The 25,969-nt window shown below is 38.2% G+C and overlaps 2 protein-coding genes across 2 annotated transcripts; one reads left to right on the top strand and one right to left on the bottom strand.

Annotated features, from left to right (window-relative positions):
- The first annotated feature begins 1,398 nt into the window (after positions 1-1,398).
- On the top strand, positions 1,399-6,131 carry LOC102777572 (F-box only protein 40). Its single transcript, XM_087851140.1, has 4 exons — positions 1,399-1,412; positions 1,598-1,630; positions 1,737-3,607; positions 5,214-6,131. The coding sequence occupies exons 3-4, from the start codon at positions 1,745-1,747 to the stop codon at positions 5,394-5,396; spliced, it is 2,046 nt and encodes a 681-aa protein (XP_087707266.1). The 5' UTR covers positions 1,399-1,412; positions 1,598-1,630; positions 1,737-1,744; the 3' UTR covers positions 5,397-6,131.
- A 37-nt stretch (positions 6,132-6,168) lies between these two features.
- ttc36 (tetratricopeptide repeat domain 36) lies at positions 6,169-7,698 on the bottom strand. Its single transcript, XM_006796653.3, has 3 exons — positions 7,504-7,698; positions 7,109-7,297; positions 6,169-6,511 (listed from the first exon to the last, which is right to left on the bottom strand). Exons 1-3 carry the CDS (start codon positions 7,607-7,609, stop codon positions 6,243-6,245), a joined length of 564 nt encoding a protein of 187 aa, XP_006796716.1. The 5' UTR covers positions 7,610-7,698; the 3' UTR covers positions 6,169-6,242.
- Positions 7,699-25,969: the final 18,271 nt, after the last annotated feature.

The following is a 25,969-nucleotide window of genomic DNA, read 5'->3' on the forward strand; positions in this document are numbered from 1 at the left end:
GTGGAAAGAAAAAATAAACTTCCAAACTTCCAGATGCCAGTTGGGAAATTCAGTCTACAGCACATTTAATAAAGGGTGGAAACAGGTGTCAGTAGATGTTTATAGGATGATGCTATTAAATAAAAAAGGGTAGTTCCACCAGTCTCATTTTGAATGAGTGTAATTAGTTAGAGTTAGTTAACAAGATTAATGTCCCCCAATTTGTATCATAGCACAGTATTTCTGAAAGAGAATGGGGGAGGTGACACAGAAAACCAGATCTTTACTTTTCTTAATAAGAGCTGCCATGTATGTAAACAATGTAAACATTTTCAAATATGCACTATTTGGATCTACTGCTTACTAGACTTTTAGAGTGGATTAGTTTTGATTTATTAAACCAGTGTTTTGTTTCATGAAGATAATTCCCGACAGAACCATGTTTCCCACAACTGCATCAGTTTCCAGTTCAAAAAGCCTTGAAAAACATCAATAAAATTTGTATAGTGTTAAATACCCCAATTCTTTGATCTTTGGGCTGAAGGAAGAGCACCACTCGGTGTATAAATGCTCAATCAACAATCTCTTTATTCCATACAACACTTTGAGCATGGAGGAGAGACAGGAGATGTGCACAGGAGGGTTTCTGGAAACATCTCGAAGTATCTAACAGTTACTCTTATAGCTTCTTCCCAGGGCCATAAAGCCTAAACCATATTCTTTCTATCTTACGGCGCCTAAGTGACGGCCTTAGCTTCCTGTTTTATCTCCTCCTGATGAGATGGGGCAGAAAACCTCTACACAGTATGTTCTCTTCTCTTTGTAAATGCAACTAATATGTAGTAAGAATTGGCTGGCGAAACATTGGTAGAGTTTCTGAAAGTGTTTGAGTGACACCTAGTGGAAGACATGACATGAGCCTAACCTAACCCAACACACTGCATTGTTCAAATTTTGATTAATTAAATAATCACTGAAAAAAACTTTAATGAATCTAAAAAACTGATTTGGTATTTTAGATGCCACCCATCTATAAAATCAAATAAAAAAATATTTATTAAGTAATTTATTCATTCAGTTATGGAATATGTTATTTTGAAAGGAAATCAAAACAAATAAGTTCAATCAGTGGGAATAGAATTATAAAGTTTTAACATTATAGTTTTGGAAACTCAGTAAATCAAACAAGTTGAAATGTTTATGTTTTTAAGCACAGGGTAACTTTTTTTTAAGAATGTGCAGGACCTGCTTTTATTACCACCCTCTCAGCGTGAAGCAGTGGTAGAGACTGTAACTTGACCTTGGCTCTTAATGGCTGTGCGACAATGGTGCCCCGTCCCACTGGCCTGTCTGCCCCTTTGTTGTGTCTATTTATATTGTCCAGACACAGTGCAGAGGTTATTCAGAGGTGCCAGTGAACAAAGGAACAAAGGGTGAGAAATATTTCTCTTATTGTCTCCACTCTTATTGCTTTTTTTAAAAGAAAAACTTTGAGATTTGTGGTTTTCATATTTTTTTCTTTATAACCTGAACATATAATTCAACTTATCAGTTGTGAATTTCAGTTTTTTGGTCAGCATGTGACTGTAAACATGTTTCTGGTTTGACTTGTTCTTAGATGATCACACTGCTGTGTTCTTAAGCCAAAATGGTATGTAAAGTAATTTTCACTTTTTAAAACTATCAGAAATTTTTAAGTCTACTTGAAACTGTTACTACTGTTACTACCTTCTGTGCTGGGTTATTTCTCTCATTAGAAAAAAGCATGAAGATGCCAATGGGCTATCATAAGCATTGTGACAAGTGTTACAATGTCCACTGTCAAGTCCCTGCACAGACCTCTGTTTCATGCATAGTCGTAAAATGTCACAAAAACTGTGGTGCAAGCCTCCACATGTGCAAGCAGGAAGAGCACCAGCTTCTCTGTCCTAATGAGATAGTCCCTTGCCTTAATGTTTATTATGGCTGTCCTCTCACCATGCTGCGCCACAGGCTGGCCAAACACTTAGAGGTCTGTCCTGCCAGCTTGGTCTGTTGCTCTCAGGAGTGGAACCGCTGGCCTATTTCAGAAACTGACCTGACCTTTTATAGAAATGTTTCTGAAAACCCTGTGGTAAACACTGAGGAAAATCTTGATGTTGCTATGGCTCACAGGGACCAAGAGCAGCTGTTTCAATCAATCAAAATGAAGAACATTTTTCCCGAGTTGATATTGGAGGATTCTGCCGTGCAAAACATTGCTGCTGGGATCAACAGTCCTGCAGATAATGCTTGCTGTTCTTTAGACGGTGGTGAATATACAGAAAATGGCAGTGCAAAGTTGGACGAAGAACTGAGTCAAGAGGAGAGAGATACTTTGGCAAAGTGCACGGATGTGACAAGTATTCAAAATTATAGCTCTTGGGAGAAAATATTCAATAAGGAGAAGGAGGGATGCAAGCAAACCATCAAAAACCTGAATAAGGAGGGGAACGGAAAAGAAAAGGAGGACCAAAAATTATCAAAGAGTCAGGAAGAAATACACCAGGATGGAGAATGTCCTGTAACTGCCAGAACCATGGACGGTGCCACTGGTCTTGCACCATGGCAAGATGGGGTCCTTGAGCGTTTAGGCAAAGAAGTCAACATTGCAGAATATAATATGTATCTGGTGCACAATGGGGTAATGCTGATTAACTTTGGGCAACTTGCTGCTTGCACACCAAGAGAAAAGGATTTTGTCTATGGGAGTCTGGAGCCCATTGAGGTGAAAAGCGTCCGAACATTTAATGTGCCGACCAGCTATCGAGCAAAGCGCAATCACTTAAAAGACCCCTCGCGCAAGGCCCAAACCACACATCAGAGTGTTGACACTTCAGATCTGGGAATTACAATTGAGAATCTTCCAAAGTGTGAAGAGGTTAGCACAACACTTCTGTGCTCCCTGGAAAAGGAACTGAAGGGACATTCGATCTCAGAGAGTGTGTCGACAGATGGTCTTTACACAGATATAGGAACACAAACGTACATCTTTTCTTCTGCTCCCTTCAAGCAAGATGCTTCCTTAGCTGATGTCGTAGCAGGTAAACCTTGTCGTCTTTATTTATACATCGAAGCAGAATCTGTCACTAGAAGACACAACAAAACAAGTTCAGCCTTCAGCTACATGTGTGGCCACTACTTTCGCCGTGATGAATACTGCTTTCACTTCAAGAACGTGCATTCTGACATACAAGCCTCTCTAAACGGCTGGTTTCAGCAGCGTTGCCCTTTAGCATACCTTGGTTGTACTTTCACCCAGATGAGGTTTCACCCAACAGGTCAGGAAGCAATAGTTAAGTTCTCCAAGGATGGCAGCACTCTGGTACTCCAACCAAAAGCCAATTCATCACTCTGTGCAGGTGGGAAAACCTTCAGTCCTCAAAGGAATGATGCACAAAATCTGGATCCCCTAAGCAGCCTTCCTTTGGAGATTATTCAGCATATTGCTGGTTACCTTGACAGTTTTACATTGTCTCAGTTGTCCCAAGTCTCCCATCTATTGAGAGAGGTGTGTGCCACATTGCTGCAGGAGAGAGGGATGGTCTCCCTCAAGTGGGAGAAAAAGAAACACTCCAGTGAAGGAAGTTCCTGGATTTGCCAAAAGAAAGCAAGTATTCTTATTTATCTAGATATATTGGTTTTCTTTTGCAAATGTGTTTTTTTTGTTATAGTCACTTTATTCCCTAACCTGTAAATTTGATTGCATTCACAGATAAGTGTGCGCACCATATTGTTTTACCATTTCTATTTATTTACATCATGTCAAACTTCTCTATCAGTTTCCCTTTAGTACCTGGCATCATTCTATTAACTTTCGCTGGAAAATCTGAGTCATTCATACAGTATGACAGCAGCTGCACTGTAAACACTCCTGACTCTCAATAGTCCTCTCTAACAATATTACAAACTGAGCCGCAGTTGTGTTGGCAACAGTTATTGAGTTCCCACTGAATCAGACCCTGGAGATTTACTGCCTTTGTCTGTGTCCTTGCAAAATATCAGCTTCTTCTAAGGTCAGGAACCACAAGGAAATGAAATTTAGTTTTCTTTCCTGACGTTGGTGTCCAAGCAATGGTTTGCTAATTAACAGCAACAGAAGAAAACACAAAAAAATAGCACTACATAGCATATAAAGAAAAATAAGGCGATTGTAATTGGGCATTATTAGAGGTTCACCTACGACAACTAGAATTGAACCCCGGTTAAAGTCACACAGTTAGCTAGCTTGGTGGCTCAGGCCACTACCCCACAAGGATGCCTGTTGGTCCTGGAGCCGGAAATTAACTAAATCCTCTCTGGAATTATTAGCACTGAGTAAAGGGTTCACATTTTAAGTGGTTCAGATTTATGAACACTGAGCTGTGGAAATTTAAATGCATGTTTCATTAAAGTGCCATCTCTTCAGGACAAACGTTGAGCTGTGCAGACCTTTTTCAGGCTCTGTAGATGCCTGCTTATAATTATTATTAAAGAATTTTGGTAGTTTACAGAAATATCTGAATTTGGCAGCTAGGGAGTTCTAACAAAATGAAATAATTAAAATCTTTTGATTGAGAACACAACTATAATGTCCCAGATTTGTTGAAGATCAAATTAAATACGCTGGGAAAAAAAATGACTTGTTGTTGGTGAGCAGTGAAAATGAAGGTGGGATAGATAAGACACCTATTTTTCAGTTGCAATTTGGTTGTACTTGCTTTCATAATTTTTTAGCTACACTAAGTAGTTTTCCTGCTAACAAACGTGTGATCAAAGCCCCTCTGCTGGAGCTAATGAAGCAAAAAACACCATCAATGCACGTGTGTATATTTTTGCATTGACTATCTCTGTACTGCAGTGATCATGAGACAAAGAGCATGCCGATGACATCAGTGATGTGGAATGGCCTGAGGCTTTGCTGCCAGTAAACAGAGTGCTACCATAACAAGTCAGATATGTGATCATTCATGGAAACATAGGATGTTAATAAGACTGTGTAGGCAACAGCTGGGTATTTGCTCTCAGATGAATGGCATAATTTGTATACATTTGTCACGGATCAAAACAGAAATAACACCATGCCCTAACATGGCATAAAAGTATTATGTGATCTAGATTCCATGGTATTTAAAAATACATTCCTCCTCATCGCAGTATACTGTAGCTGCAAAACAGTTGATAGATGCCATGACAGCCTCCCACACCTCCTTCAATTCTGCCTCTGTGTTTTACAGGTTTGGAAATTCAGCTCTCAGTTTTCCTCTGTGGACAGATGGAGCTTCAGCGATACTCCTTCCATGTCAAATCACCTGGGAACCTGCTCCTTCTACCAGAGAGAAGATCGCACTGAGCCGGTGGCTTTACCCTGCCTGGGAGAGGTCAGAGACAAACATGGGAAACTGAAGCATAAAAGATAACGCTCACGTTTCAGAGCACAGCGGGCCGACCACAACACGAGTTATGCCTTGTTTGAAATCACTGAGACGTAACATGTATGCACTCATCTGAAAAGTGGAAAAAGCCTCCGCATGTAGAGCTGCTGTATAAAAACAGAGCTGTGTTAAAGTGTGTTAAAGCCCTGCAGAAAGACAATCTGTCGTATATTAGAAATAAGAATAATGTAATGTAACAGGATATATTGGTGATGTAATCTTTTTTTTTTTAAGCATTTACTCAGATCATTTTTCTCTTTGGTGTGCAAAATTCTCTGAGATGGATCTTGTCATGCAGTGTAGTGTGGAGAGAAACATGAATGCTAAAAGACGCAGCTGAATTTTCGCATTTGGGCATGTTTTGCCTGGGGAACATCCTCTTGATATTAGATGAACCATTTGGCATGACTGAGATGACAAGTGCTGTTTGTTCCAGCATATTTCATTCTTATGGTGAAAGGCAATGTTTGAAAGAAAAATCAAGGAAGGGGAACCGCTGATGACTGTTTCAGTATGACAAGACTGACATCTAGTGGATAAAAACTTAAGTATCCCATCTGTATCAAATGGTATTGTTTGGCATTTTAATGCTGGAGGTTACATCACATGCTGCATGTGTCATATTTAATAAAATACAGCAGTGTCTGCTTTGTGATGAGAACAACTCTGTTTGAAATAAGTGTGATCTGCATGTGTGAATAAATGTGATTTTTACCTGGATTTGTGACTTTTTTTTAAAGCAGCACAATGAACAGAATTTAAAGAACATCGTAAAAAGGTTAATTTATTGATTTCAGACTTTCAGAGAAGACGAACACCTAAGGTTTTACATCACTGCATGTCAGATGTTTCAGGGTTGCGCAGTTTGTTGATCACCTCTGACAGCATTTTGTTACACAGGGCAGCATATGGATTAAGGACCACAGCCTGTTGTCGAGCAAATTCACTTCCAAGTGCAGCTGCTTTTTCAAAATCTGCTCTGGCTTCATCATTCTGACGTGCTAGTCTATGTAAAAGGCCTCGCTGCACCAGCGCCTGGCAGGCAGTACGCCCAGTGCTGCTGCTCAGAGCAATCGCTTGGTCCAGATCCCCCAGGGCTCCTGCGAAGAGAACAACACTGTGAACAAAACACATGTCTGGAAAGTTGAATTTTTTTTTAGGCCATGATGTTCTAAGATACTCAGCTTTGGCTTTGGGTCAGGCTACTGAAAAATTCATTCTGATAAACACAGCTGAAATGTGCTTGAACTACTTTTCTCTCAAGTACTGTGGAAATCAAACAATGAGGAAAAAACAAAAAGTCATACTCAAGTAAACTGCTCATAACCGAGCGTTAGCCATTCAAACGCTTTATATGTATTAGTAATATCCTTGTTCTACTGGTTCAACAACACTTAACAATGACTTTCAGATGAATAGACGTTCTTTTAGAAATCTGCAGTTAGTTTTGCTAGTGACATGCTAGTCATTAGTGCTAGTCAGTTTTGTTAGTGAGTCAAGGACTGTTATTTTTGCCTACAAACCTGCCCTTCTTATGTCAGGCAGCAGGTAAAAGCAACCAAACACCACACTATCTCAGAGCACCATCGCTGTTGACAAAGCTCTGGTATTCACGCTGGCCTTAGACTCGGCAGTCTGATAAGTTGGCACACCGTGGCATGTCTGGAAAGGGTTATTATTGAATTTGTTGCACATACCTGCTGTGTCCCCCTTCAGTCGCAGGGCCTGTGCCCGGTTGTTATAGGCAGAGGCTCGCTGAGGAAGGGTCTGGATTGCCTGGCTGAACAGCTGAAGCGCAGTTTGTAAATCCCCAGTCTCTGCTGCTGAGACACCCCGCATCTCCAGCTCTTTCACTTGCTTCAGCAACTCTCTGTCAAAGCCACTGTCTGGCAGGAGGAGATAAACAGGTTGAAAAAGGACTCAAACTCAATTGACAGGTACCGTGGAAAGGAAAACAGAGAAATGTCACTCGGAAATCAGTTTGGATTACAATGTCATGTTTTTCGCAGCCCAGAAATGGAATGTGTTCAAATGAATTCAATATACTGTGACATGATATGTTGAGACACACCAGTCAGAAGCTCATGCTCACCATCATCAATTAATTCCTCCTCTTGGTTTACGCTGGGAATGTCTCCAAAGGGGGTGGTGGGGTTGAATATAGCCTGGAGTACTGCTCTGTCATGTGCCGAGGCCATCTTACTGTCTTACTGGTGTCTGCAAAACAAGGAGAGAAAGACAGGAAGAAAAAATCATTCCACCAAAATTACAGCGGGACAGAGATTTCTTCCTCCCCTAACCTTTGCCATTTCTATCAGCCAATCAGAGAAGGGGGCGGAAGCAGAGGTGGACTTTGAGATTTTCTGGCACTAAATACATCTGCATCCTGTTAACTAAAAAATGCAGGCCAGTAAAAACTGCATACCGCACAGCACAGACATAAGTACACCAGAATAAACTGGAGGTCTGTGAACATTGGAAAAACTCTTATTGTTCACTTTTATTACAGTTCGTATATTATCAAGATTCATTTTTATCATGATTGTATGTGTTTGCTTTATATCTAAAACACTCTACAGTTGGCCTGGCTTCATTTGACTCTTGTTGTTTTGGTAGAAGGAGACAGAATAACCCTAGAAATGTTTTATATGATAGTTTTTGTTTGCTTGTTTGATATTTCCATAAGCATACTCTATCCATGGTGGGCCATTTTATTAACCACACAAACTGTTGCCACGAGTGGCAAAGTGGCTAAGACCGTAGGTGTACTCAATAAAGTGGCCACAGGTGAATGCACACAGGTGCGCCAAATTAAGTGACCAGGATTTACTTAATAAAGTGGCTGGCCATAGGACTTTATCATAAAATAATAACCATTACAACAAATACTGGGTGCTTTTATTTTCCTTTGGTTTGCTAAATTTTTGAACAATTTATCACCCCAAAATTTACTGTTCATTTTATTCAATTTTTCCAGGAAAATCAAATCCCACTGATGATTTGATTTTAGTCTCAAAAACACAGAAAAAAAACTCATGTAAAAAACATGAGACCCTTGCATAGACACATTTGGGCGTTTGTGGATTTTGTGCAAGAGGTTGTTTCTCAGAAAGCTCTAGTAAGTTGTTTGTGGTACTAAAAACACAGGAAGGAAGGAAGATAATGCCGCAACCACACAGATCAGAAGCTTTAGTTGCCTATCATCCCTACTGCTTGCAGATGTTCCTGCACTTAGCAATATCTGCACCAAAGTATATATACACATTGATCAACTTGCGTATTTGAAAACTGAGAACCATCAGTAAAAATATCTATGATGGTTCTGTTCATCACTCTCCTTGTGCTCTCTACAGGTAACTGAGCTCTTATACCTCTAAAGAAAAAAATGTTGCTTTATTGTATGTGATTATTAATATCATTGCTGCTCCTTTGTGCTGCTTTTATCATATAATTTATGCTTTATTTTAGTACTTCTCTTAGTATATCTCAAATGCGTAGAGAAATAAAACAATTGCATAATAACTCATTTTTGATGTAAAGAAGCTATGTAAACGTTTGCATTTAGTGCAATTTCAGCAAGTTCCAATACATGTTTGTGGTGAGTGTGACTCAAGAAGTACAGTGGGTTGTCTGTTAATCATAAGGTGGGTGTTTTGATCCCGTCTCTTCCAGTTTGCATATTGAAGCATCCTTGCAAAAGATAATATACCCCGAATAGCCCCTGATGCATTTATGCTAGTCTATACTATAGACGGACTGATCCGATATTAGTATCGGTATCGGTCCGATACTGACCTAAATTACTGGATCGGATATCAGAGAGAAATAAAAAATGTAATCCGATCCATTAAATATCAAAAAAAGCACCTCACAAAACTTGCGACATGGCATAACTCAGCTCATAACCGTAGCACTCGGAGCAGTATGCATCACGTGATAGAGCGGCTGTGGAGCGCAAGACCTGTGGGGGTCTGGTTCAGCATTTTGAGCCTCGCTACCCAACCAGCATTTCATCTCCGAGGAAGTTATCCCAGAGAGAAGTAAAGCAAGTGTGTAAGTTCATCTCTGAATGTTTGTAAAGCGTTCCAGCGTTAAGCTTAACAACCGATATATGGAGCGACTGCCTCTTCTTTCCCTCCCTCTCCTGCTCCTACTTCAATCGTGAAACTGATTAATGATCAGCTGATCGGCTTTTCTGTCGCGAGTCCGTCTCTCTTCTTTGTTTTTGGCCCACTTCGCGCCAGAAAGAGGAAACCAGCGGCTGAACAACAGCAGCACTATTAAGCTTGATAAGCTGTTGTTAGAATTTATTTAATATTACTTTCTACACCAGGATCTTTTTCTACTTAGCTGACGGCTGTAACTGTGCAGGGGCGGATCTAGCAAAGTTTAGCCAGGGGGGCCGATAGGGGATTAACAGGGAAAAGGGGGGCACAAAGACACACTTTTCTTTTATTTAAAATGTCTAGCTTTTAATAACTAATTATCTGAATCTTACACCCAAAGTTTTAATCTGATGTAAAATGTATAGAAGTCCATTACTGTATATAGTGACTATTAAGTCTAATATACCCTAGTAAGCTATACTACTTTTTCCTTTGGGAAGGTATGATCTGTGCAGTCTGCAGTTCTGTTGAAGAAAGATGTTGAATCTATTTAATTATTCTTGAAAAATAATTGATTTCTGTGCATTTTATTTTCACACTGCATCAAATTAAAGTTGATTACATCAATTAAGCATCATGAGGTGGGGGGTGGTTCCCTATTTTTTATTTTTTATTTTTTTGCTGGGAGTTTGCGGCCCTATTAGTTAGGTTGCTTACTCTTTAAAATACCAGAATAGGAAGGATGGAGTAGGTTTAATTTATTAGATTGATCAGTGTTGCTGAACTATGAAATATTTTGGGTGCAGTGTATTTTTTACATACAGGTATAACAGAATAGCTTTAGTGTTTGTTTGTTTTTAAACTTGAGTTTGAACTTATACAAAATGCAGCAAGATATTAAAGAAACTGTTTTATTGATTAAAAAACACACTATATCGGATTCATATCGGTATCGGCCGATATCCAAATTTATGATATCGGTATCGGACATAAAAAAGTGGTATTGTGCCATCTCTAGTCTATACATGTTAAACAAGATGCTTAGGCATAGAATTGAAGCTCTATGAATGTGTAGATGATAAGGTAAAAAGAACTTTCAGTGTTTAATTAGAGTAACAAAAGCACTATATATGTACCAATCCAGTCTAGGTACTTGGTAAAGTTGCTGTAAAGTGGTACAACCGAAAGTTTCCCAGAACCTTCAGTTGTAGTACAGGCTGGTACCACAGTAATGATCCTTTAACCACATGTACCCACATTGGGGCACACAAGTTTTACTACAGTTCTGACCTTCTCAACATTTATAATTGTCATCAAAGGGCTTTCAGAAATACTAAATTGAGCATGTGTAGAGATCCAAATACAAGCTCTGTTAATCTATGGTACTTAATGTACTGGCACAACAGCAGTGTGGGCCAATGACACAGAGTTTGGAGTTTTGGTTGGTTTATAATTTCTTTTAGTTTTGAAAGTGGATTATATTTGTCTTTTTTTTTTTTAAATAGTTTTTTGTGTTTCCTTGTGTTCATGAATTTCATTACCATATTGATTGATCATATGTTTTCCTGTTGTTTTATTATTTGCACCTCTGCTCTTCAGGTTTGTTAGTCTCTCTTTCCTTCCTGTCTCCTCTGTCTTGTCTTGTGTTCAGTCCTCGTCTCTGTGTTAGTGACTTCTTGTTTTATTTTTCTGTTAGTGGTTCCATGTGTTTAGTGCAGGGGTAGGCAACCTTTCTGATGGCCACCGAGCAAATGCCCGGTATGCCCGATGGCTAATCCAGCTATGGTCGTGCCATCAGTTAACCCTTCGCGTGCCTGGGGTTGCCGACCCCTGCCCTATAGTATCGTTTAACATCCACAGCAGAAATTTGCTGTACTTTGCAATATAAACTATCATTTCCAATACTGTAAATAAAACATAGCAAATAAAAAAAAATTAGTGGTTTGTGACCCCCTTCGATCAAAGCAATACCATTTTGAAAACCTTTGTCGAAGTATGAACAGTGTAACCAATGGGAGATTTTGCCTGCTCACAGAGTTTCATGTGAATACATTTTTCAATGTTTCACAAAGAGAAGCAGCAGAGATAAAAGGAAAATATTCATTCTGCACAGTAATAAATTACCATAACTTTATGCAACCCTGACTGATTTTTTTCTATCCTGCTAAATATTTTATATTTTGTATACACTTAATGTGAATAAAATAAATCAAAAAATGGAAAAACTCACTTGATTGCAATATTTAGTACAGCACCTCTTTTTATCATAGAAGTCCAATTAAAGTTATCCAAATTTCAAATAATGATCTTGTACATTTTTCTCCAAAATAGTCAAGATAATAGAAGGAGACAGAATAACCCTAGAAATGTTTTATATGATAGTTTTTGTTTGCTTGTAAGTGACCAGGATTTACTTAATAAAGTGGTTGGCCATAGGACTTTATCATAAAATAATAACCATTACAACAAATACTGGGTGCTTTTATTTTCCTTTGGTTTGCTAAATTTTTGAACAATTTATTGCCCCAAAATTTACTGTTCATTTTATTCAATTTATTCAATTTTTCCAGGAAAATCAAATCCCACTGATGATTTGATTTTAGTCTCAAAAACACAGAAAAAAAACTTGTGTAAAAAACATGAGACCCTTGCATAGACACATTTGGGCGTTTGTGGATTTTGTGCAAGAGGTTGTTTCTCAGAAAGCTCTAGTAAGTTGTTTGTGGTACTAAAAACACAGGAAGGAAGGAAGATGATGCCGCAACCACACAGATCAGAAGCTTTAGTTGCCTATCATCCCTACTTTTTATCATAGAAGTCCAATTAAAGTTATCCAAATTTCAAATAATGATCTTGTACATTTTTCTCCAAAATAGTCAAGATAATATATAAATCTCAATTTGCAGCATACAGGAACAATTTGGTAACTAGACATCAAAATTGGCCTCCATCACACCTCTGTCTGTGGCTGTAGAACTAAATGGAAAAATCAATGTAGTTCTACAATCAGCAAAAGCCAATCAGAAAAATTCAGACTATGTGAAATAAAGTAGCAGTATGCATCTGGCTCATCACCAGTTGCCCAAAGCATTGCAAACCTTTTCTGGGTGTCAGAAAATGTCTTCTTTTTCCACTACTCCTACACCAAAGGTCATAATATCAAAACTAACTGTGGTAAGTTGATGAAACGAACACATTATATGGTTAAATAGTTCTTCTAAAAGTTGAAATAGGTTTTGTTTGCATAGGATTCCTAGAATTTGGTGAAATTTGAGGAATGAAAAATGGCGCCATCATATTTGATCGTATGCCCTGTTTACCTATAACTACAGCAAATGATGGTAGGCCCATTTTCAACATATACCATGTGCATCTATTAAGCCATACTTAGGGATAAACTGTAGGACAGTGATGAAATGAGAAATGTAACTAATATTTGGACATTTTCAACTAATAAATAGTGAAAGGTGTGATTTTGCTCCTTTTTATGACCTTATTAGTTTATATTATACTGATATGACAGATAATATACTTTATTATTTTACTTCATATAGTTTATTTTTTCTGAGTTTTAATAATGCTATAATTTGTCTAGTAATTCAGTAAGTATTTAGTAAGTATAAGTATTCAGTTTAATATTTGTCTTCTTAGATCATTTATAGAAAGAGGAATTATCAAGTGTTAACGAGTGAGGCCCAAAATGCAGAGATGCAGATTGAATTTAAAAAGACAAGCAGTTTATTTGTGCTAATGAGAAATCATATATGCAAACACCCGGGAACACAGCTGAAACTGACTGCAAAAACAAGACTGGGAAAGTAAAACTATACACTAGGGCTTGATATGCTCCATCTGGGGCTGATTACTATATTACTGATAATAAAGAAGACAAATACAAATATTTGAAACCTATACGATGTATAAGATGTATATAATTATTATGGATATGTGATAACAGAGAACCTTTTATTTGAAACAGTGCAATATTTCTGCTGTTGATTTGTTTTCTACTGACATGCTCGATGGAGCTGCTGTGTGGGAGATACTCTACAGAAATAGAAATGCTCAGCGAGGGGAGGGGAGAAAAGTGATGCAGTTGTTTAAAATGTGCAATGTAAACTTTATTTTGCATGCTCAGTTCTGTTTTTGACTGTCATATTGGTCTAAAGTCATGGCCATTTACCCACTCTCCCAATAGATTAAGTGGATTTATCAGGGCTGATAACAGTAATTATCTTAAAGACGTGTCATGAAGTTATATGTTAACTGTCATAGTCAGTCTTACAAATACAAAGTTGCAAAGAGGACTGAAGCTTCATCAGCTATGATCAAACCCCTTTGTTGAAACTTAGCTAATTCAAAAAGTGTACAGACAAATTAAAGCCAAACTGTATCTGTTATTGATAAACATGAATAAGCTTTGAACACATAAAACTAACTTGATCTTGATCTTTTATTGCTATTTTGACTTGCAGCTCTGTGGTTAGATTCATCTAGTTCTCTGTGCTGCTCCAGTACATCTGCTAGACAGGAGCACTGAGTGGTGTAGTTGAACTTACTGCTGAAGTGAAACTGGAATTCACCACAGTTTGAGATGCACAGCTGATAAGAGTGAACTCTAGTTTGTAGCGTGTTCATAAAATTGTACTACAGCCTTAAAGAGTGCTGATTGTCACGCCTGTTTTCTCAGTTCTTCGCAAAAGAAAATAGTTAACTGGCACATCACAAACTATTCACCTTTTTTTAAAGACAAAATAAAAAATAAGGTTAGGGCTACCACCAAATGATTGATTCAGTTACAAATACTCTCAATGCCAGTTGTATGCTCTTTGATTTTGAATTTAACTTTGGAAATGTCTCAGAGTTGATGTGATGATCTGAATTCCTGTAAATGAGTAATTTACCTGTGACATCTAAACAACCTGTGATCACTATGGGCTGGCTATTTAGCCAGAATAAAAGCAAAATAAAAAAGGTGATAATCGCACATTTTTCATTTGGTTTAAAATCAGATCAGGGACACTCAGCTCTTAAAAGTGGAAAAAATATGTAGCGCACATCCTTGTTCACCAACGGTTATACCCATCCTGCAGGAAAACGATTACAGTATCAAAAGAATGTCACTGCTACTGTCATTGGTGAAATGAAGAGCACCGAGCAGACTCGGGTATAGGGAGACCGAAAGTAATAGCTTCAAATAGAGGTGCCGTTGTGTTACAAATGGGTGATAACGGCAGCAGGGAATACCCAGATGATCAAACATGAAAACACTGTGGCTTGTCAAGGTTCTCATTGGCTTAGAAAGTAACTGCAAATATCTCCACAAATATCTGTAAGTGAGTCCCAGAGATGAAAATGGTTCCAGCTCAAAGCCTTTTCCAGTGGTTTCCAATTACTGACAGCAGTGATCTGGAACAAGAGGGAGATTGTGGAGGTATGAGTTTCTGGTACCTTTAAAAGGATAAGGCAGATCTGACATTGAACTGTAGTAGTTGAAACACAATGTTTATCTTGATAGGGGGTCCTCGGTTATTATGAACTGCATTTTTGGTTCATTTTTAGCTTTGTGAATCTTACTTTACTCAAATGATGCGGCTGTTTCAATTGGCACACAGATCCTGTGGCATTCAGAGTTGAGGTCTGAAGCTAAACACTTCTTTCTGATATTCTTGTTGTGCTGCATTATGCTGACATATTTATTATCAACTAGGAGTACAGGATTTTGCTGCATGCTTCTATTCAAAGAATAGCCACAAGTTTTACCCTTTAGCTAATGTATTAAAAATGAAATGAAATGTACAAAATCATGCATGGTGTGAACTATTGTGGCTGCAAGGCAATAGCTACTGTAGGCTCTACATGATGTAGGCGTATTTGCCTATTTATTAGTGATCAAGAAAAGACCTCATGACCTGAGCCACAGAGGCTGACTGCCTCTGGGAGACCTCACAGCAGAAAGGTCAGGCTAAGGTTTATTTAAAAAATACCAAAAAATACAGAATTAGAGTTCTGGAACAAAGTTCTGTAGACTGATGAAATAAAATCGAAAGCAAGAATATCTCACGATAGCTTGAGCTTAAAAAGCTGCCAGTAGAACTGGGACACTAGCATTTTCAATTCACTGCTGATCAAGGAAATGGGATGCATGCAGAAGTATATAAGAGCTTTGTATGTGCACAGATTCCAGAAACTCTCTGCTAACATCATATTATTAGGGAGTTTTCCTGTTGTTAAAGTGACAAAAGATTGTTTTAGGGTAAAGAGGTGGAATGTCATTGATTAAAGTGGCTGCAGTGACTGTAAGCATGTACTGTTTATGCTTTAAACATTTAGGGCATTGGCTGCAAAGAGTTTGCAGATTATATAATGGTTTTTCCACATTTTGGACAAAACGATCTGTCACCCACTTCTTTGAATGTTGATTTAAATATGCTTAAATTAAAGGTTAGATTTGGTACTTAATATCTATCATTTTAATTCAGTTTGAATGGCTGTAGCACATACCCTGAAGAAAGAAAGAAAGAAAAGCAATCATTCAAATACTTACAGTTGGGGCTCTGGATTTAAACGTCTGTTATACTTCTGCATTTTTTTTCTGAAGTTAAATCCTTTAGGCAGAATGGTTACTTTCTTAGATGAGGGGAAATCTGTGAGAAATAAAGGCTTGATTGCTGAGCTGAGAGAAGTTTCATTTTTAACCACTTGAGAGAGCTCTTGCTGCTTTTATTTCAGCTGGGCCTCCTGCTCCCCTTCCACCAAGTCAGCACACATAGCTTGATCCTGCAGGACTCCCATTTTCCACAGGGTAATACAAGTTAAAGAGTAAGGGCTGGGCTATCATGTCCACGGTCACTCAGTAAGAAGTAGATTTTCTGCAGACCCATGGTGTGTTCCCCATGGTCTCCCTTATAGCGCAAAAGCAGAAAGGCAATTGTGTGCGGATTATCGGTCTCCTATTACCACAAATGTCATTGCATCAGCACCACTTAGCCTGATTATGTCAATAGAGAAACACATTGACAGTATTAACAGACAGAGGATGGTGGTGTCTTTGGCATAGACCAACAGGGAAATTGCCAGATAATCTAAATGCATTGACCAACAGTGGCAGCACTGCGGTAAAATCCACACATAAACAGCAGTGGGTGCATTCTTTGTATTTCTTCTGAGCAGTTGCAAGGACAGTAGATTAAATCTGACTGTAAAAGCAGAGACTAAATAATGGAGCAGCATTAACTGGTGCGCTAACAGGGAATTAAAGCGAATGTTCATTAATTGTTAGTAAAATGGAAATTTCCACTACCAGTGAGATTTTGTTTTTTACAAGATATCCACTGAGTTTAGCTGAGCAGCTAAATACAGATGATTAAAATTGTGTAAGAAATGTTTCTTTTCTTCTGCTTTTTTCATTTTTAATGTCTGGTAGAGAAATTGACTTGGATAACCTAATAACTGTGAGAGGCTTTAGCTTTGCTCCACTACTGTCTGTAAATCTGACATCAAAGCTTGTGCTCATAATCCTTCTGCCCTATGGAGGTAAACAGGAGCCTCTGTGTCGATACCTGGCCTGTTATGATGACGAAGGGCTGTTGCGTGCTGTGCAGGGGCATTCTGAGCTGGATTAAAACAAAATAATCTGCTCTGTGGAGAGTTAGGGAATAAATGCAGTGGTACCACAGGTTAGGTAAATAAACAATGTGCGCCTTTTATGGGAAATCTGTGCAGCACAATAAGTACTACATCGTCTTGTCTCAGAATTGCAGGGAAAATATTATCCATTATATCTGAATCCTGTATGCTTAATTTAAAGCTAAAAATGGATGGCTACCCAATTTAGCCACCACCTTTGTCATTTTTTTTAATTTGTAAATTGCACAAAATGCTGAACACCATTAGGAAAACACTTCACAGCTTAAAGCCCTTTTGTTGAACATTGTAATGGGTTGTCCATGTTCTCAATCAAGTTACCCACTCTTCTTTGTGCACTGTACGACCTTTTGTGAATTTGTAAACAAGCTCCAATAAACATGCTCCGATGTGGAAATTCCTTCTGTTTGCCTCATGTTTCAGCCAGGCTCAATGTGGAAACACTGTCAGGCGCCACTGATGTCTCCCACAACGTGTGAAACGTGCTGCAAGTTGGGGAATCCATATTCAAGCTCATTATAATTTATTACCAGCTCATATTGATGTTGTGGTTTGGTTTTGCTATTCAAAGAGGCTACTCAGAGTGCTCTAGTTTCAAAACTTTCAAACCCCAAACTGATGAATCCAAAGACTTACGTGTTAGATTAAATGGTGATTTCTAAATATGCTGAAGATGTGGATAAAGTGTCAACTTGTCCAGATTGTAACCTGCGTCATGGCCACTGACAGCTAGGATAAGCTTAAGCATTCTTGCACAGCAAGTTGGATAAGCTGTTAAGAATGTGTATGGATAAGGAAATGGATAAAATAGTATGACCCTGATGGCTCTTTGTGTGATTGTGCGACTATATGATGTGACTCCTCGCCTTGAAAAGTAACCATAGACTGTCTCTCTCTACCGTCAGGGTGATTCTAAGAAAACAAACCATTTGCATGTTTAGATTTAAATATTGCAATGCTGTATTTCATAGGCAAATGTCAATGGACTCGTGGACATATATTTATTCTCTGACTGACGTGTGATGCAGACAGATCTTTACTGCAATTGCTGCAACTTGACAAAAATGGCACACAATAGTTATTTTCAATGCAAATTTTAATCCTTAAACATATGCATTAGTTAGCCAGGTTCTTGTTAACATCATCTCCACTAATTAATATATTTGGAACTGTCACTGCACTGCTTCCATCAGGCTGAGATGCATTACATTTACCATCCAAGTGATTCTTGTATGAGATACATGTCATTTATAAATGGGCTAGTAAAAACATTAAAACCCCAAACTGATGACGTGAATATTGATCACCTTGTTGTAGTGTGCTGTAACAATCTTGGGGCCTGACACTTATATGAATGTACTTTGAAATGGAACAGCTACCTGAAAGTTGTTGTAGTCCAAGCACACTGTTTTATGTCCCTCCAGAATACTTGCTTCCTCAACTAGCAACACGTCCCATCACACTACAAAACTGGAACACGACAAAGAGTTCAAGGCAGCGATCGAACTCTCCAGATCCTGCAGACCATGGGCATTCAAAGACTGCTGGAACAAGTGTGATATTCCCACAATCCACAGAAGTTGCCTTTTGAATAATGCTGTCTGTCACACACCACAAAACATCATTTGAAGTCACATATCTATAGAAAAAACAGGTCGGAGATGTTTTGACGGTATACAGGGGTGGTTTTAATATTGTGGCTTATTAGCGTATATCACACGTTCGACTTTTAAACTGCCAGGCCTAATTCATTATTGACTGTAAAATAGGCAGAGTATATATTTTTAAATGGTAGAATTGACATTGTAATATAATGTTGGACAAGACTTACACTAACTGTAAGAACCATCATGGTTTGTGTTTTGAATGCAACTCTATCTTTTGAGTTTTAAAACAAAATTAGATTCACTTGGGCATACACATTCCCTCATGCTTCCAACCAACCAACTATGATTAAATCATGATTGCATCAACTGAGGCACAGAGGAAAAACTGAATCCAAATAGCAATTTTAGGATTCGGGATATCTGGACATGTAACTGTAATGTTTTCCCAAAGTAAAGTGGTGGAGCGTGGCCGGAACTGTCATAACGAACCAAGGATGATTTATGGTTTTTACTAGGGGAAAAAAACTGTGGGATTTAAGAGGAACAGGTTGCTTTGTTAGAGAGGTGTTGTGTACATCTGAGCTGTTGATACAAAACAACACACTGAAACTTTAGGACAGAACTAAAACTAGTGAGGTGAGCCATTCCAACAGATTTCCCCAGGCTAATGCACATTTCAACCCTTCTGGGATTGTTCTGCAGATGTTGAGTGAAATTTGATCTCGGTTTGGAGTCATAGTGCATGCGCACAGATGTGTGTCTTTAAGGTGAAATTTAACACATCTGAATGCATGCACTTGAATTAGTACAGTGTTAGCATACAATTTAAAAGTGTAATCTATCTAGAGTATAGAAGGGACAGTAAACAAAGAACATGAGTGGAAGCTTTTGTCACTAAATAATTAACTTTATTGAGAGACAAACATACCAGTGCTTAATGATGTATTCAATCTTTTTTCTATTGATGTCTAATGTTAGATTAGTGCACAGAGCTCTGTTGTACGTGCTAGTACAAAAGAGCAAATACATGCACTAGTATGTGCTAGTGCATGTATTTGCAAATCATAAGTCAAATCATTCCAATGCATGTATGAATATAAATAAAGTTAAAACAACCAATCAGTATCCACTCATCCATCCATCTATCCAAATTCCTGGTTACAAGGTTTTAGATTATAATATTTTAGAGCATTTCAGGCTTTTGTACAAATCACCAAAATACAAAATTGTGTGACTAAGTCAGGGAACTAGAAGTACAGCCATTTGGGATACTGAGTCATAGAGGTACTCTTCATGTGACCCAAAGGTCGCTGCCAATAATGCTAAGGAAGGGGATAGTTTAACTACTTACCTTGGAAATCGGTAATGCAGTACCAGATGCATTGCAGTCTGCTGTTGTGGTTGCTTAAAAATGGTTTCCACTGAGGTTCACTAAGTAATATTGGCTTCTTCTTTTCAAACCAAGGTATGTAGCTCAAAGGGAAGTGAGGAAATTCATCCACTGGGAGCGAGGGAAACGCCACCTTTTGCTCCAAAAGTCCAAGCCCTGTTTAAATCAGTGACAAAAACAATACCCAAACCACTCTGCTTCTTAGAAAGACAGAGATGTGTGTTAAGTGTGTTAAGCTCTGTAGCTGCATTTTCTTTGGCAACAATAAACCTTGATAAGTTGGTAACATCAATTCCAGCTGATGCATGTGAGTCTGATATCTGCAGGGAATTAAACACTATATCATAGTTAGAGGCAGTGTCTCAAAGAGGAATATCATTACAGTTTGTCCATGAAAACTATAAATGATAGATGAACACATAATCCACAAATTCACTTCTAGTCTCGAAATTTGGCAACAAAGATGCTTTATCTTTATTTTCCTTTTGTACTGTAATATTTTCAGTATATTTGGGGTGTATTCTCCTTTATACTGTGTTTGCGTTTCTTTCTTTTTTCATATTACACATTAATGATAAAATATCAACTGCATTCGTGAAGAAAATTACATTTTGCTATTAAATGTATTCCTCTATAAAACAGGTATTATGCTCGCTCCACCGCATTGACAATGAACACATATAACACTATTCAATCAGTGTTACTCCTCTGCTCATCTGACAGCTCTGTCTGGCTTTATAAACATGAGTAAGAGTTTTTCACTGCACTCTGAAGACTCGCTGATATTTTGATTGGTACTGAGGGTTTCTTTAGCAGAAAGAGTAATATTCGGTGGTTCTGACTGTGGAACAGTGAAATAAACAGTGTTATATTAAACAGTTACATCACAATTAGATATTCTGTCAGTTCATGATTTTGGTAACAGTGTAGATACTTATATAGGTGCTTATTTTGAAAAAGAAAAGGATAGAAATATTCTGAAAGATCTAATCTAAGGGGCAACGCACCTTTAAGAATCAAAACACGTAAGCGGAAGCTCCTGTCATTCCTAAATTACTGTAATTGAGTAACAACAGAGCGAGATTGCTAGAAGATGTATGCAAGCAAATATTTTCTGTTGCTGTCTAAGGTAAGATTGGTGATACTGAATATTGCAGTTTGATTCCAGTGTTTATCTACAATGTATTACATTGTACCTTTAACATCAGAGGCAGAAAATAAATACAAAGTGCTCCTCCGCTTGCAGTTTTCCCTGGAAAGCACACATCATCCTACCATCACATTTCTCATGCATTTTTTAGAGTCAACTGTTCTCATGCCAGGATGCACTTGAGAAGGTCTAGTTGATCTTTGTAAGGTGCCATCTGCATGTCTTTAAAGTACCCTTTTAGAAAGTTAAACAGGCACATGAATATCCCTGGAGATCATTTACCTGAATTGCATAGAAAATAAGATTTTTATGGTGGAGTAGACATTACAGTTTAGCCACAAAGTAGAATGGATAGCCTTGGTCCAAAGCTTATTTAACACTTGATGTCATGCGGCTACACCATTTGTGCAGGCGGGATAACTCATTTGGAAAATGAAAAGTCCCTTGGAATGATGTGTGAGATCTAATCGGGCGCAATATTGTATGGTTTGTAGATTACTTCTTGTCAGCCAGTTCACCGGGTGCAAAAACGGTTAGTTAATGTGTCAGGCTGGATTGTTTGAAAAACTGGGCATAGCTGTATAGACCTCGGAGAAACATTTCATTTCAAAGCAATATTGTTCAATCTATGTTATCCTCAGAAAGCTTGCAGTAAATACACAATATACATAAAAGTAGTAACTGTGAAATAGATCATATTCATTGCTATTTCCCACCGAGACTACTCAGTGCTATGGAGAGCCTTAACAAGCCTGTGTGCTGATGCAGTTATGCATATTGACCAAAGGATGGAGCCCAAAGACAGAGCTTCCTGGGCCTGCTGCTGGTCACTTGAAGGGATACAGTCTGTGAGGTTCATGCACGGAGACTGAATAAAACATGATGCCTCTCTTACACCTTCAGCAATACAACAGCGCTGAGCCTTCATTTCATCACCGTCTAGCTGAAGCTGCATTTGATTTCTTTTTTCCACATTAGAGTATTCCAAGGGCTTATCACTCAGAGCAAGATCTCAGGTTGTATTGTGGTAATTGAAAGCTCCAAGGTAGTTTCCATTATTATAAGTCAACAAGGTATTAATAGAAACAAAAAAGGAAAAGCATTAAGGGCAAATTTGCCGGTCTCTTCTTTAGTGACTCATAACAGTTGTATCTGGAGGCTGCTCTGTTTTCATCTGGCGCAGGTCTTTTTGGAGCTGTCCGCCCACTTGCAGTTCCCATGTAAATACAGTTGTTTGTTATGAGCTATAGTTCTTGCAGCAGGTTTGAGGCACTGACCTCAGTCCAACTCTAATTAATCAACAGAGCAGTGCCACGTCCCACACCATTAACCTTTTTTAGGAGTGAGACGATCATAAAAGGCACAAGCCGGACCTGTGAGATAAAGCCCAGAGATTTTACAAACCTCTGCTGCTACTGTTGGTTCATCTGTTACATCAGAGTAAGTTTCCAGCGAGCAACTTGTCCTGTTTAGGCTGTTTTTGTTTTACATTGGAGACTTTTACTCTTAAAAGCAGTTTGCTTAAATAGTCATAAACAAAAATGCTTTTACGTCTTGTTTAGTTAACAGTTAAACAAAACCAAAAAAATGGTGTTATGTGGGCAGCAGCACAGTGGTGCAGTGGTTAGCCACGTTGCCTCACAGCAGGAGGGTCCTTGTCCCTGCATGGGTTTTCTCCAGGCACTCCAGCTTCTTCCAATCTGTTTTCTAATGGATTGGCAAACTGTCGAAGGTGTACCTCCACCTCTGTTGCTATGACAACAGGGACAGCCTCCAAGGATTTTAAATTGTTTACAAAAGATGTTTCGAATGGATGTTATATATCAGTATATTATGCTTTACTTAACATTAAAATATATATTTTTTAATGTATGTCACAAGGTAGTCTGAGAAATAATTCATGATCAGTGTATAAAATGCTCCAGCATGTTCCCTTAAAGCATGATGCAAGCTTTAAGGGACAGAACAGAACAGTGGGCTTTACACTGTTGATTTATTTTAACTGTGATTTATTTGTATTTTCTAACCCTAATCATTTAGTTTTGGTTGCCAAACCGCAAACTTTTCTCAACATTTATCAAGTCATTTGGTGTGACTTGCCACATTAGCAGAATACTCGCATAAGTCATTTTTAAACACAACGACAAACTATTTTGTCATTTAGGCATGACTGAGGGCAACACTGAAGATGATTTAACTTTCATGTGATTAGGTGCACATCTTCAACCCTTTAATCTGCCAACAAGCAGCTCCAGAAGTTGCACTGGATGCTTTTTGTCTTTCCCATGAGCACCTAGGCATCACTTATGCAGGAGAGGAGGACATTTCCTTATTTAGTTTCCAATCTTCTTTTAAATTCAAACTGTAGTCCTTCCAGTCACAAGTCTGTTTTTCAAAGGTCAGCGAATCTCCGGGAGAAATAACCATCTGTTTCACAGTTGTCTTGTGTACTCTGTTTGGAGATGTGAAAATAGAGAAAATACAACTTGCCATGTGCACAGCAAAAAAAAAAAAAAGGAAAAAAAAGGTACACTGTCAAGTGCAAGAAAAAAAAGAAGAAGAAAGAAGAAACTGAAAATCAGCCAAGCATCACCTTGTGCTCTACTTCGCATTTTTTAAAATAAAAAAAACGACTCACTGTTTTCCATATTTGGCAGTGTGTAGTAACTGATTATTTAAATGGTCTTTACTAATAGTAAATCATATATTGCGCATCAAAGTTTACTTAAGGAACAGAATATGTAAGCACATAGTTATTATTACTACTGAATACTTTCAGGAATGAATCACACAGCAATGCTAAAACATAACATTCTGAAGTTATTTAATAAAGAAAGGGATAGTTTTATATTTCTGAATTTCAAGCTGATACTTTTTCTTCATTAAATTCTTGTCATTTTGCTTTTTATCTGTAATGGAAGTCAATGCTTATGCAGCAGACCTGATTCAAATTAGGTTTCCAACAATGAAAATCCATCGTCTGATTCTCTTTCAGAGTTCTCAGAGCTTGACTGCAAATACCACCATTCTAGCAGTAATCAGTAAAAGGGAAATTTAGGTGGGCCTATCTGGGAGACCTTTGGATTCAGTACTTTTGCAAAAAATAGACTTATGCACATAATTAAGTTACATTAAGTTACATTTTAATATCGGCATAATTAACTTAAAGCTCCTGATGATGGCATAGTGTTGAAACGCTAATGAAGGACCACTTGGATTTAGCAGAAACAACTTCTGCAACATACGTTCAGACACGCATTTAAAAACAATTAACAATGTTAATGGGCATAGCAGCAAGTGACCCTGCAATAAGAGCCAGAGGACTACGGTTGCAGAAAAAGCAACATAGAAGTTAGAGGACTATGTACAATGAATCAGAGAAGGTGAGGCATCAAGGACAACAAATGTAAATGTGATGACTGCACAGCACTATTGGAATTATTTCCCTGTAGTCAAACGCAGCCAGTTCTCTTTCATAGAAAGTGTGAGGAAAGTTCAATCTCTGTGCCACCACTGATGCTACATTGCCAGGTTTTATCTGACCAACAGGTCAGCTTGCAGTTTTTCATTTATTGTGGCTCGGGCCTTTGCGACTCCATTAACTTTGGAATTCTATCACTGTAGCTTATCTGTACATTATTTTGTAATTATGATAATGAGTAGTTTTTTTCATTATTTCCACTGCTGTGGAAAACTAGCTTCTGGCTGGTCGATTAGAGACTGAATTAGCACACATTTTAATAAAAATGAGGGTCGTACTGTAGGAGAGAATGGTCTGTGTCATGTCGCTTTAGGTATTTAGGTAGGTATCCCCTTTGTCAAAAAGTGTTTTTGAGTGATTTTACTTACTCTGAATCAACCCTCTTTAACAAACCTTAGACTGTGTGTCCTTGAGATGCAAGTAGCTTGACTCCTTTTTGTCACACACAAAACCATAAAAAAGGACAAACAAGCATATGTGGTAACATTTTCTGACATGATGCAATGAGCAGAATTTTGAAGTTGTTAGGAAAAGAAACATCTACTAGTCAGCCCCCGAGAGGCTTTTTACTCAGGCGTTATTTCAGTTTGTTGGTGGCATCCTTGGTGAGATAAGATGAGATAATCTCTGATTGTGCCCTTCTCAGCTGAGTGGCAGGTTTCATCTGCGTGGGATGCCACCTAATGTGACAGGAGGTGACACCCTGGAACTAATTTATTCTGCTCTTAAGAGAAATTCCATTTCTCATCTGTCTGTGACACATGCAGCAGTACATATCATGTAGTTAGCAAATTATAGAGACGTCTCATTGGCTGACCAGTGTGAGAAATTAAGTGCTCCTCTGCATGTTGCCGAATCCACCTTGGCGCTGTAGAAATTATTTTAGTGTAACAAAAATCTGAAAGTGATACTTTGAAAAAAGTATGAGGTAGTCAGCTCATGCCCCGCAAACAGGGGCTGATGGCAAAACAGGTAAGCACATGAATAAATGTATGTCACTTTAATAAATGTATCAGACTGTGGAATCAATTATAATTGATCCCCCATTTATGAAACTTGGCAGGGACATTTATTAAACCTCTGAGGGTTTGGGGTTTGATTAAATGGGCTGAGTGGCTGGGTCTGGTTGTTTTCATGTCAAAACAGCACTTAGTTGTAAAGTGCTTTAATAGTGTGT

This window comes from Neolamprologus brichardi, chromosome 14, assembly GCF_056152115.1.
Source record: "Neolamprologus brichardi isolate AB-2024 chromosome 14, ASM5615211v1, whole genome shotgun sequence".
NCBI classification, from domain to species: Eukaryota; Metazoa; Chordata; class Actinopteri; order Cichliformes; family Cichlidae; genus Neolamprologus; species Neolamprologus brichardi.

What these genes read in the sequence shown, in the direction of transcription:
- LOC102777572 (XM_087851140.1), top strand. Translation starts at nt 1,745, where the DNA reads ATGAAGATGCCAATGGGCTATCATAAGCATTGTGACAAGTGTTACAAT. An exon ending in CCTGGATTTGCCAAAAGAAA is followed by an intron (nt 3,608 to 5,213) that starts GCAAGTATTCTT and finishes TGTGTTTTACAG; the next exon opens with GTTTGGAAATTCAGCTCTCA.
- ttc36 (XM_006796653.3), bottom strand. Translation starts at nt 7,609, where the DNA reads ATGGCCTCGGCACATGACAGAGCAGTACTCCAGGCTATATTCAACCCC. An exon ending in GGAGGAATTAATTGATGATG is followed by an intron (nt 7,298 to 7,503) that starts GTGAGCATGAGC and finishes TCCTCCTGCCAG; the next exon opens with ACAGTGGCTTTGACAGAGAG. An exon ending in ACTGAAGGGGGACACAGCAG is followed by an intron (nt 6,512 to 7,108) that starts GTATGTGCAACA and finishes TTCTCTTCGCAG; the next exon opens with GAGCCCTGGGGGATCTGGAC.